General features: G+C 39.4%; 1 protein-coding gene across 1 annotated transcript in view; it reads right to left on the bottom strand.

The window, feature by feature from the left end:
• Positions 1-371: 371 nt before the first annotated feature.
• Positions 372-12,749, bottom strand: part of LOC126278828 (odorant receptor Or2-like) — a 49,840-nt gene continuing 37,462 nt past the window's right edge. The window contains exons 5-6 of the mRNA XM_049979103.1: positions 7,488-7,649; positions 372-434 (exon numbers count right to left, since the gene is read on the bottom strand). Coding sequence (XP_049835060.1) covers positions 372-434; positions 7,488-7,649 — 225 coding nt within the window. The remainder of the gene's footprint in view (positions 435-7,487; positions 7,650-12,749) is intronic.

Genomic DNA, 12,749 nt, shown 5'->3' with positions numbered 1-12,749 from the left:
CCGATAACATACTGTTAGATACTCTAGCTAAGGTCAGATAGTTAATATGCGGATTTCACCATTCACAGAATTATCTTCTTACAGTCATATTAATTTAATAAATAAAGCCTGATTTCTAAACTGTGTAGACTAATACCTATTCTGCTTGCTAAATGCTGCCTTCCTTGTTTTAGAAATTATGTCTCGTGTTCATTCACAAAAGTATTATGTGACTACCATACTATTTCTACCATTACATAACGTAACTGTTGATTACAGAAAGCAAATATACATTTCTTCATAATGAAAAGTAAAGCAATGTTTCCCATTACAACTTTCATATACATCTGTAACAGAAAAGGGTGACAGTAAAGTGTTACAACTTTACGATGCTACTGCTCTTCTTCCTTGAAATTTCGTAGAATGGCGAAGAATGAATAAGACACATTAAGAACCTGTAAAAGAAGAGAGACATCATAAGTAAAAGCTTTCACATCTATTTAGCTGTTTCTTAGAACCTACTTCAGGGTTTATTCTTATGTATCTCATGTCTGTACTAGCAAAAAGTATTATATAATGGAAACCAAACAACGAAAACTTCATGAAAAGCCTAAATCAAAGTTTCCCGTATCACTGTTGCTGAGATTAACAGTTCATTAATCCCAAAGGAACAAAGTACAAATAATATACCTGCGTTTTGACGTTCTATCCTACATTTCTAAGTCCATATTTCGCTACATTGAAGGCTTGACTACTAAATAATAATTAATCGTGTGGTAGTGTTTGCAAATCAACACGTTTATGTGTAGACGGTTTTAGAGAATAATTTAAAGCAAAAATGTTATCATTGGTGCATGTTCGATCTTTGCATCTAAATCAGAGGCACTGTGTTATTTGCTATACGAGTTTCGCTTGATGAAGCATCATCAGAGGCCAACAATAAATAATAGTTTATATGTATATGTAACAAATGTATTTTGTAGGAGTTACAAGTACATTAATATAGTACGATTTCTCATGATACTCTTTTGTTTTTAAAGTTGGAAACAACTTTTGCAGGACAGATTTCTTGAGTTTGGTGTTACGACTTCCAATGTTCTTAGGTCACGTGTGTCTTCCTGGAGATGTGTTTACTTTGTCCTCGTACTCCAGGTGACCGATTTTCACCATTTATCACACACATTTATAAGAACACTTTACTTCCACGTCTCACTGTATATTGAACGTTTGTGTGTTTACAGTGTGCAGTATTGCCCACTGTCGCTATGTTTTTATCTTTCGTCTTTTATTTAAGCTGTGTATGTGTGGTTTGTTATTTCTCCATTTCTTGTCTGTGCGTGTATGTGTGTGTGGGAGCGCGTGCGCGCGCGCGCGCGTGTGTGTGTGTGCGTGTGCGTGTGTGTGTGTGTGTGTGTGTGTGTGTGTGTGTGTGTGTGTGTTGAGAGAGAGGGAGAGAGAGAGAGAGGGAGGAAGAAAGAAAGAGGAAGTGAGGCTTATTAATTATTTAGTCTGGTTGTGTCTTACATTTCTACTAGTTATCGTATTAGTGGTTAACATAATCAGTGAGGTATTACATATGTCGATTTGGTCACCAATTAATTTTTCTCTCATTGTAATAGCTCTTTGTATATTAACTCTCTTGTAATGCCAGGAGATTTTTGTTGTAATTATTCTCACTAATAAGTTTCTTGTTCTGCTCCATGCTGAGTGGTCCTGGCCATTTTTCATCAGGTGTTCAGTCATGGTAGGATGGCTATTTTCTCACTATCAGCTTCTTATGGGTTCTTTATACCTAGTTTTGAAATTCCTGTGTGTGTTTTCCAGATAGAATGGTTCACATCCTCAACATTCTAGCTAGGATAAAACTGCTTTTTGGTATCTACCTGATTTGGCTATTGTTATTTATAAATGTGACTGTAGCCTGTTTGTTGATCAGGAAGGCAATGTGTAATCCTTGTTTCTATAGTATATTTGCCATACTGTATGTTCATTTATTGATTGTAAGTTAAGGTATTCCATTTATTTCTGTTAGTCTTCTCATGAGTGTAACTGTTTTCTGTTTTAGTGTGTACCGTGGTGTACCTATTCTATGTGGGATTCTGTGGAATTTGTGTCCTCTTCTTGTTTTCATTTGTCTTTGGTTGTGTTTCGATTTTTTAGTTGAGTATTTACATCATAAGGCTGAGAGAACCATTTTCTGTGCCTACAAGTTGCATTGTTTATAAATCTTTCTTGTATTTTTCATTCCTGAGTGTAACAGGACATGAAAATTATTAGAGTGAACCACTCCAACAAATTACTTAAAATACTTCTGACATTGGATGAAAACCTACGTGTACATAAAGCTTTTCCAGCGAACTGCAGTTAATTAAAGACCATATCAACATACGCCACACTAACTAAAAAAATGAGTATAAATGTGAAGTATAACAAGACTAAATAATTAATTAATTCCCCCTACCACCTCTCTCTCTCTCTCTCTCTCTCTGTCTCTGTCTCTGTCTCTCTCTCTCCCCCTCTCTCTTTCACACACACACACACACACACACACACACACACACACACACACACACACACACACACACACAAAGCACACACATGCACACGCACACACACAACAAGTGAGCAATATGAAACCACACATACACAACTCAAACAAAAATTGGTAGATAAACCCAGAGCAACAGCTGTTGGGAAGTGCAAGTGAGGTTTTGTAGTAAATTATAATGACAAAACCCCCAAAACTGATCAGCTGGTGAAAACATATCTCCAAGGTGACACACATGAATTAACATTATTGGAAGTCGTAGCACCCAACGACACTTAACCTCACGAAACTTTTGCTACAAAATTTGCTTCTAGTCTGAGATGAGAGAACATGAGAAACGTTATACATTAACATAACGTAACTACTACTAATGTGTCTGTTGTACATAAAAATACATATAACAATGAAGTTGTGTTGCAGGGTACTAAAGATGTTCCATAACAATAGGAAAATGTGTAAGACGAGAAACGATCTGCGCTTCATTTAGTTGCAAAGGCGGAGCATACCACCATGAATTTGAAGCAACTAGGGAACGACGGAATATAAGAATAAAAGATAAAAATTTGCAGGCAAGTTATTAATATTGCTTCACATCTAAAGATCTAAAGACATATTTGCGAACAGAATTACGGGCAGTCAGCCACTCTCTTTCTGAGACGCATAGCAGAGAGTTGTTACTCTGAAATAAAATATTAAAGAAATCGGGATCAGTTTATCGAGATTTATAGCGCATAATGTTGGAACACATTTCAAAAAATATGAGCGTATGGCATCGTTGGCCGGGAGGCCCCTATTCTGGGAAGATCGGCCGCCAAGTTCAAGTCTTATTTCGTTGGAAGCCACATTGGGCGACCAGCGGTGACGAGGATGAAATGGTTATGAGGGCAACACAACACCCAGTCCACTAGCGGGGAAAATCTCTTACCTGTCCGGGAATCGAACCCGGGCCCGCTTGGATTGGAGGCAAGCACGCTAGCACCCAGTTAAGCAGGCGGACGATATACCAAAACATTTAGTGCAACAGATGACCAAAACTTAAAATATTTCTACCCCCCCCCCCCCCCCCCCGCCCACCAGTCTCCAAAAAAATTAAGATCTGCTTCACCTATATTATTGTCGATACTTTTACAGAGGTTCTGTGTATCTCCTGGACTACCAAGCCAAAGTCATGCTTTTACCTATGATATTGTAGGCATCTATTTAAGAAGTTAGGTATTTTGACTTTGGTTTCAATGTGTATTTCTTTCTTCATGAGGTTTGTTGTAAACAAAACCACCAGAATTCAAATTAAGAAATCATGCTCATAAATACAATAGTACAAGAATTTTTTTCTTCGTGTCATCAGTCTTCTGATTGGTTTGACGCGGCGCGCAACGAGTTCCTCTCCTGTGCCAAACTCTTCGTCTCAGAGTAGCACTTGCAGCGTACGTCCTCAATTATCTTCTTGCTATATTCCAATCTCTGTCTTCCGCTACAGTTTTTGCCAGCTACAGTTCACTCTAGTACCATGAAAGTCATTCCCTGATGTGTCAACAATGTCCTATCATCCTGCACCTTCTCCATGTCAGTGTTTTGGACATATTCTTCTCCTCACCGATTCTGCTCAGAACCTCTTCGTTCCTTACCTTATCAGTCCACCAAATTTTCAGCACTCGTCTGTAACACCACATTTCAAACTCATCGATTCTGTTCTGTTCGGTTTTCCCACAGTCCATGTTTCACTACCATACAATTCTGTGCTCCAGACGAACATTTTAAGAAATGTATTCCTCAAATTAAGGTCTATGTTTGATACCAGTAGACTTCTCTCGGCCGGAAATGCCCTCTTTGCCAGTGCTAGTCTCCTTTTCATGTCCTCCTTCTTCCATCCGTCACAGGCTATTTTGCTGCCTAGGTATCAGAATTCCTTAACTTCACCTACTTCTTAATGTTAAGTTTCTAAGTTGTTTTCTTTTTTACTACTTGTCATTGTTTTAGTCTATCTTCGATGTACTCTCAGTCCATATTTGTACTCATTAGACTGTTCAATCCAGTCAGCAGATCACGCAATTCTTCTTCACTTTCACTCAGGAAAACAACGTCGTTAGCAAATCGTACCATTCATATCATTTCACCTTCATTTTAATACCACTCCTCAACTTTTCTTTCCTTTCCATCGTTGTTACATCGGTGTACAGATTGAAAACTAGGAGTGAAACACTACATCCCTGTCTTAAACCCTTTTTAATCTGACTACTTCGTTCCACCCTTGTTCGATATTACCAGTCTGTCCCTACAGCTTACTCCTATTTTTAACAGAATTTCGAACTTCTTGCACCATTTTACACTGTCGAAAGCTTATTCCAGTTCGACAAATCCTATCAAGCTGTCTTGATTTTTCTTTGGTCTTGCTTCCATTACCAACCCCAAGTCATTATTGCCTCTATAATGCCTCTACATTCCCCAACGCCAAACTGATCGTCATCTAACACATCAATTTTCTTTTCCATTATCCTGTATATTATTCTTGTCAGCATGTGGGTTGCATGAGGTGTTAAGCTGATAACGCCATAATTCTCGCACTTGTCAGCTCTTGCAGTCTTCGGAATTATGTGGATGATATTTTTTCGTACGTAAGATGGTATGTCCTCATATTCATACATTCTACACACCAACGTCAATAGTCGTTTCTTTACCACTTCACCCGATGATTTTAGAAATTCTGATAGAATGTTATCCATCTCTATTGTATTATTTGATTTTAAATCCTCCAAAGCTATTTTAATTCTGATTCGAATACTGGATCCCCCATCTTTTGTAAATAGACTCCTGCTCCGTCTTCTATCACTTCTGACAATTCTTCCCTCTCATAGTCCTTCAATGTACTCTTTCCACCTATCCTGTCTCTCCTCTGCATTTAACAGTGGAATTTCCGTTGCATTTTTAATGGCTCCTCCGTTGATTTTAGTTTCACCAAATGTTGTATTAATTTTCCTTTATGCTGAGTCTGTCATTGTTGACACTCACATCTTTTTCATGCCGCCATTTCGTGTTAGCTTTGCTTTCTATTTATTTCATTCCTCAGTAAATTGTATTTCTGTATACCTTAATTTTCCTTCACATTTTTGTCCTTCCGTATTTCATCCATCAACTTAAGTATTTCTTCTGTTAAGCATGGTTTCTTCGCAGTTACCTTGTTTGTACCTATGTTTTTCTTTCCAACTTGTGTGATTGCCCTTTTTAGAAATGTCCATTCATCTTGAACTGTATTGAGCTATTCCTTACTGCTGCGTCTAGTGCCTTGGAGAGCTTCAAGCGTATCTCGTAATCCTGAGCACTTCTCTGGACCACTTCTTTGCGTATTGATTCTTTCTGATTAATTTCTTGAACTTCAATCTGGTCTTCATCGCTACTATTTCTCATCTGAGTCTGCTCCTGTGTACACCTTACAATACAGTGTCTGATGTTTTTAATCTTTGCCTGACCATGATGTAATGTAACTGAAATCTTCACATAACACCTGGGCTTTCCCCAGTATACTTTTTTCTCTTGTGATTCATGAACTGAGTATTCGCTATTACTAGTAGCAATTTATTATAGAACTCATTTAGTCTTTCTCCTCTCTCATTCCTTGTCCCAAGCCCATTCCTCCTGTAACAGTTCTCCTACTCTTTCCCGTACAGCTGCATTCCAGTCGCTCATGACTAGCAGATTTTCATTTCCCTTTATGTACTGTACTTCGTGTACTGCCCTTTCAGTATCTTCATGTGCTTCCTCTCATTTCCCTTTATGTACTGTACTTGCTGTACTGCCCATTCAGTATCTTCATGTGCTTCCTCTCATTTCCCTTTATGTACTGTACTTCCTGTACTTTCTGTACTGCCCTTTCAGTATCTTCATGTGCTTTCCCTCTCTCTTCTTCTTCAGACTGCAACTCCAGCATGTATATCTGAACTATGATTGTCAATGTTGTTTTGCTCTCGATTCCGATAAGAACCACCCTATCATTGAACTGTTCAAAGTAACAAACTCGCTGCCCTACCTTTGTATTTATAACAAATCTTTATACGTTATGCCATTTTCTGCTGCTGTTGACATTATTCTATATTCATCTGATCGTAAATACGTATTTCCATTTCACATCAATGACCCCTACTGTATCTAGATTGAGCGTTTGCATTTCCCTTTTCAAAATTTCTAGTTTTCCCACCACATCCGAGCTTCTGACATTCCACGCCCGACTTGTGGAAAGTTTTCCTTCCATTTGTATTTCAAATCTTTTTCTAATAGTCACTTCCCGTTGGACCGTTCTCTCCCATATATCCAAATGGGACACTATTCTGAAGTCCTCTGCGAATGGAGAGAAAATCATGACACTTCTCAATTACAGGCCACAAGTTCTGTGGACAAACGTTATGTGTCTTTAATGCAGTGGTTTCCATTGTCTTCTGCTTCCTAATGCCGTTGATGATTGCTGAGTGTTCCACCTTTAGGAACAATTTCCCACCCCAATGACAAGAGAGTACAGGCTCCTCCACCACCTTTGACAATTAAATCTAAAACCAATCTGAATATTTTTTTCCACGACCACTTCTCCAATTCCATGGAATAATTTCTGTTTATGTCATATGGAATAGGCTGACATAAGAATTATTAAAGGAACAATAAAATATAAAACTGATATACAGGCAACCATATTTGCACTCCAATTTGTAACATGAATGTCAAATGACACATTCCACATCATTCTGATGACCTGTGGAAGACAGAAGTAACTATCCAAATAAAGAATCATTTTCTTTGTGAGAAGAAAGAAAGAAAACCTATTATTTATCTACTATTAAATGTGACAAGATCTGGCTAAAGAAGGAAATGAACGTTAATTGGATTTGTACTCTGGACAACAGTGTTGCCAACTCTGTTCTGTGTTAGGGGAGATGAGGAAGAAATGGTTCCTGGAATAAGGAGTAATCCAACTCACCGCGACAAAGGACTCCCTTGAGAGGGGGAAGAACCCGCCGGCTGTGATGCACAGTGGCCTCTGGGGGCGGTGCATGAGCAGCAGCAGCGACCGTTTGATGGAGAGAGGGCATCCCTGCAGCGAGGTCACCGCATCGTACGCTGCCATGGCCAGGTTCTCGCTCTGTACAGGCCACCCACCCACAGTTACGTCATTGTAACTGTGCATGGCAATCATATAAAGAAACATCTTCACACATTAGAATATCTTAAAATAATTTGTAACTAAGCACCTTGAATTGTATATTAAAAATCAGCATCTACTGTATCACATCGTCAGAAACAAATTGAAAGCATTACACTTTTAAAATCGGCTTCTAGTCACCTCATTAGTACTACTCAAGCTCATACAATACAATTCGTGTCTTACAACATATCTTAAGACAGATTACGCATGTTGAATAACAAGTTTGGTTTATAGGTCTTGCGGGTTGTAGCTGATCTGAATAAGTCTCATATGAATCAAGAAGTGGAATGAGTTATCTTTCCAGTTTACACATGTCGCTTTACAGCATCAACTCATTAGGAACATTTGGAGGGATCAGAAACAATTTACTGGACTAATATTTGAAACCACACCTTTGCCAGTGCTGATCCATTGCTTTACTCACATCTCAAGCCTCAAATCCACCAATGTGAGAATACAGAGAAGAAATAGTAAGACAGGAAGAATTCTGATTGAAACACTGAGCGGTTGTTTTGATGACAAAGTTATAATAATGCGAAGTCCATCCCACTCTGAGTCAAAGTCAAGAAGGAGCTTCAACAAAGCAAGATAATTAAAATGACTGAACTTCCATATTTCAGTTCATTAATATAGAGTGATCACAACTGCGGATGGCTAATAACTCAGGAAATAATCAGTCACTGAAAGATGGTCAGTCTACTTCTTTTTCCTGGCCTTGTCCCACGTCTTCACAGGGTTGCCTTGTTATTCTGGATTTCGCACCGTTAATAGTAGAGGATAGACAGATGCCCTTCCTGTCGAGACCCATCCTCTCCCTCCGCTCCCTCAAGCGTTATCAATTTTAAAAAATCTCATAATCCAACAACTAAACACCACTCGAAACTAAATAGTCATCATGCTTCACATATAAACACGCAATCGCACACACACACACACACACACACAGATTGTGGTAGATGCTTCACCATTCTAGGAAAAAACAACGCAACTGACGTGAAAACCCGCCAACCGCCCTGCCCTACTCGTAAAGAGTGAACCATAATACAACATATACCTAAAATTAACGAAAAAGCACGTCTATGGAAAAATATTTGCTCTTTAGCCCACGTTGTATTCTCCTCGGTGGACTAAACACACCAGTACCAGCCTTACCTCCCCCCTCCTAGCCCCTCCCCATAATTCCTCCCATCCCCTAGCCCTTGCACATGTAGAAGCCGATTGCTGGTTTGCTACACATTTTGTTGCCGGTGTTGCGCAAATAGTCCACCTGTGTCAGATGGATTGTTTTCTGTGAATGTATTTTTCCGCCCGGAACAACAACAAAATACCGAAGACCTCTCCTGAACGCATGTTTTAACGTCCACTGGTTGCGAGAACTGGCCGACGTGACCAGCGCCAGACGCTTCCGACTGCTGTAGCTGCGAGCATAGTGTACGGCCCACTGTTTGCAAACAGCCATTGCCGGAGACTCTGCATCACCGGCGCAGCACGCGACTTGAGGGACCAGCGCTATCAAATCAAACAACAGCTACACACACAATTGGCCACTGCACCAGCAGGCTTCAGAACATAGAGATACAAATGCTGCATTTCCCGAACAAAGACAACGACGTGTTGTTTGTTCAAAACTGCAGCTGCGGCCGCTCTTCCCTGCTGTGACCAACTGCTTCCACTGCTGACCACCGTTTCGTGAGAAACATGTCAGTGGTACAGGTGTATTCAACGTCTATGCACCTCTTATAAACTACCACCTATTAAAAACACGTATTCGAGATGATAATGAAACAGCCATGATTCGACGAAAATAAGCGTAGTCTGTTTCTCCAGGTTCAATGAGCAAAACCTTCAACAAAGGCGATACAATTATTACGCCGAAGCGCTGTATTGCAGCAGTCGAAACGTACGTCTGTCAATCAAGGACAGTGTTCTGACACATGCAGTCGAATATAGATATTACCGAATTAGGATTGGTTATCACGAGCAATGTTATCCCACAAGTATCAACGCGAGGAATCAGTGTTATTAACAGAATTAATCTATTCCCAAGTTTGTTCTCTAGGAGAGTGGATTGATGCTACATACATTTCCCTTAACAGTGTGCCTTCTGTGTGCAAGAGGAAGGCTACAAGGGCAGTGGTGATGCTACAGTAAACTGCAATAAGATTGTTACATCTACTTTTAATTGTAGTGTTTACTTCCTTGTAATAAAACGCTTTTCCTTCATATGCATTTTCGTGTAGCCGGGCGGTGATGCTCACTCAGTGTATAAACTAACGAAAATATTCATGCCGTTTTTCCTCACTCTATTTCCTAGTGAGGCATGGACACATCAAAACCACTCTTACTAAGAGTAAGCACGACTAACACGGGAAATGTGACTGAGGGTACATACATTCCCATCTTAAATGACGTATAAAATACGTCAGTTACCTACGAGACAGGACAGCATCTTTCCGACTTCATCCTAGTTCGGTTATAAGCAGTTCGAGCAGTGGATGTACAATGACGACTACCTTCGTAGTGACGAACAGCTCGGTCACTTTCTAGGACGCCAGAATCGTCTACACACCAGCATAAAATTCACATTGGACATAACAAAGGACTGACAGCTACCCACTTTAGATGAGCTAGTTACAGGCAATGGGAAAGAATCTGGCACACACAGCGACCAACACGCATAAAGATCTATGCATGCATGAGTTCTCAAATATTCAAAAAGAGGAATAATCAATTCATTCAAGGCGAATATTTGAGATGCCACACCTGGAGAATTTCCTGATGAGGGGGCCTCGTCAGAAGAGGAAAATGTTGTGTACAGCCTATCTACGATGTATCCCTATCGTGACCACTCGTCATCATATATACTCATATTAAATGTATGGATTTTAAATCACTTCGTGGAAGTGGTGAAGACGAGAAACCTTGTGAGGGTGTTATGTCTGGGGGTGAGGTGATGCTTCCATAGAAGTTAGCTAGATTCGTTGAAATAGCTCTTTCTGCAGTAGGAGTGTCAGTTATTTCTGCTGTGGCATACGGTGACTAGCATGCAGGAACATATGTAACACAATAAAAATTACAATTGGTTTTATTTGTAATTACACCCTGTGTTCCACAACAGATATGAGATAACGACGAAGTGGCGAGGAATTTTGCTACAGGGCACTGTGAAACGATACTCAGCTGTTGTGAGTAGGGACACACCATAATTTTTCTGACGCTATATACCTAAAACTGGTAACCGAAAATGTCGGAAACTTCAAGCTGTTGGAATGTAAGAACTTAGTGTGCTTAGTTTTCCGATAAGTGCGAAGAAAGTGACGTGGATGGGACTATGTCCGATTGTAAGGGTATGATCTGATGAATTATTTTTTATGTTTCGTAAACGCTAGCACGATATGCCAGAGATGTATTAAAATTTCTCATAGTGTATGAGTAAGTAACGTCATCGTCAGTTTCAACAGGTTCTCGGACATAAAATGATTCTTTTTACCAACGAGTGAACAAATAGTGCGAAAGCCTGCATTCTGTAATGCTATTTCCAGTGTTTGAAATGTCTGTGATACTCGTGCGCAAGACAAATTGCATACAGACACTGTGATTTGAACGCTACGGACGCTCTAAAACCATTTAATTTTTTCCATCAAACTGAAAGAAGCGGGCTAACATTGATGTTTCGTCAGATCGTTTTTTTATTATTCCTCAGAATTTTAAATTCTTCATTCTTTACTCAAATTAAATTTTCTAAACAGCAAGGACATTCTGCAGTGACTGTTAGTTTTCACAACAAAATAGCTTAAGGGTTTTCGGTTTTATGCAGATTTGACTCGTACAGAAGATGTGAGATGAGTAAATGCTCCTCTTCACCGTGACTATATTCTTAAAGTAACCTTATCACTGGCTGAAGAAAGTGAGAGACCTTTCAGACGCACGAAAGTGCAGTTGACAGGTCATACATTACACATCGAACGTAACGAAAGAGGAGGACAGAGGAAAATAATTTTAAAAAACTTGGGCAAAAGTCCAAGACACTATGGAATACTTCTTCATATGTCTGACTGCAATGCATATGGGCTGTATATCAAAATGGTACTCAATCCCCATGCAGAAAATACAGTGGTTTCACACATATATATATATAACAATCGTTCACGAACGTAATTGTGCACATGTACAGACAGTCTTATTTTCTCAGGTGAGAATGTCGTTACTGACACTGCCAATAACATATTGTAAACATCTGACGATCCTGTGGCCACTACTAATACGGAATTATAACATAAAATACTGATATTTGTACAGACACAAAACGTTCTAGAACAAACACGTTCATTATGAAAAAATAAATACATCTACAGGTGTAAGATTTCCTGGTTAAAAATATAAAACAATGACAGTCATATAGTTAAAATAGGATACTAACCATCGAGTATAACAAGGGGTTACGTGGGCTCTTGGCTACATTAGAGGTACCGAAAATTATCGAAGAATGCCCTATTCTTCCTATGATATTGGATTTAAAGATCTTATCAAAGACGACAAGGTATGTCAATATATTTCTGAGGGACGTAGCGGATCGTATGGAAGGCAAATGGTGTGTTCCTTGGGGAGAAAATATTATCAAACTGGCCCTGCTGGTCATTCTAACTTCAGAGTATGCATCAGTCCAGAAGAAGACCTTTCCATCATAGTACAGTAATTAACAAAATTAACATCGTTTAGTTATATTTTTACACTAATAATTTTTTTATTAATAAACCACTATTAATGATTAATTACGTATGAGGTGGAAGTAGTCAGTTTACGGGGTCGTAATGTCCCATCGTTCTTCGACATCAAACTGGAAACAAACATGTTTGTGTCTCAATTTATCGGTGCGGAATCGGTCGTAATTGATGGCTGTCTGATTTGGCTTGCGCTTGCACCGTATGCCCTTTCACAGTCCTATTGGATTTCGTTTTCCTTCCGATGTCGTCCGACATCGGACCGGATCGATTCGGAAGGATTACGGAAGCAATGTACAAAGGGCAGCCAAATGAA

This window comes from Schistocerca gregaria, chromosome 6, assembly GCF_023897955.1.
Source record: "Schistocerca gregaria isolate iqSchGreg1 chromosome 6, iqSchGreg1.2, whole genome shotgun sequence".
In the NCBI taxonomy this organism is placed as follows: Eukaryota; Metazoa; Arthropoda; class Insecta; order Orthoptera; family Acrididae; genus Schistocerca; species Schistocerca gregaria.
The sequence above is the reverse complement of the archived record's forward strand: the minus strand, read 5'-3'. Positions and strand labels throughout refer to the sequence as shown.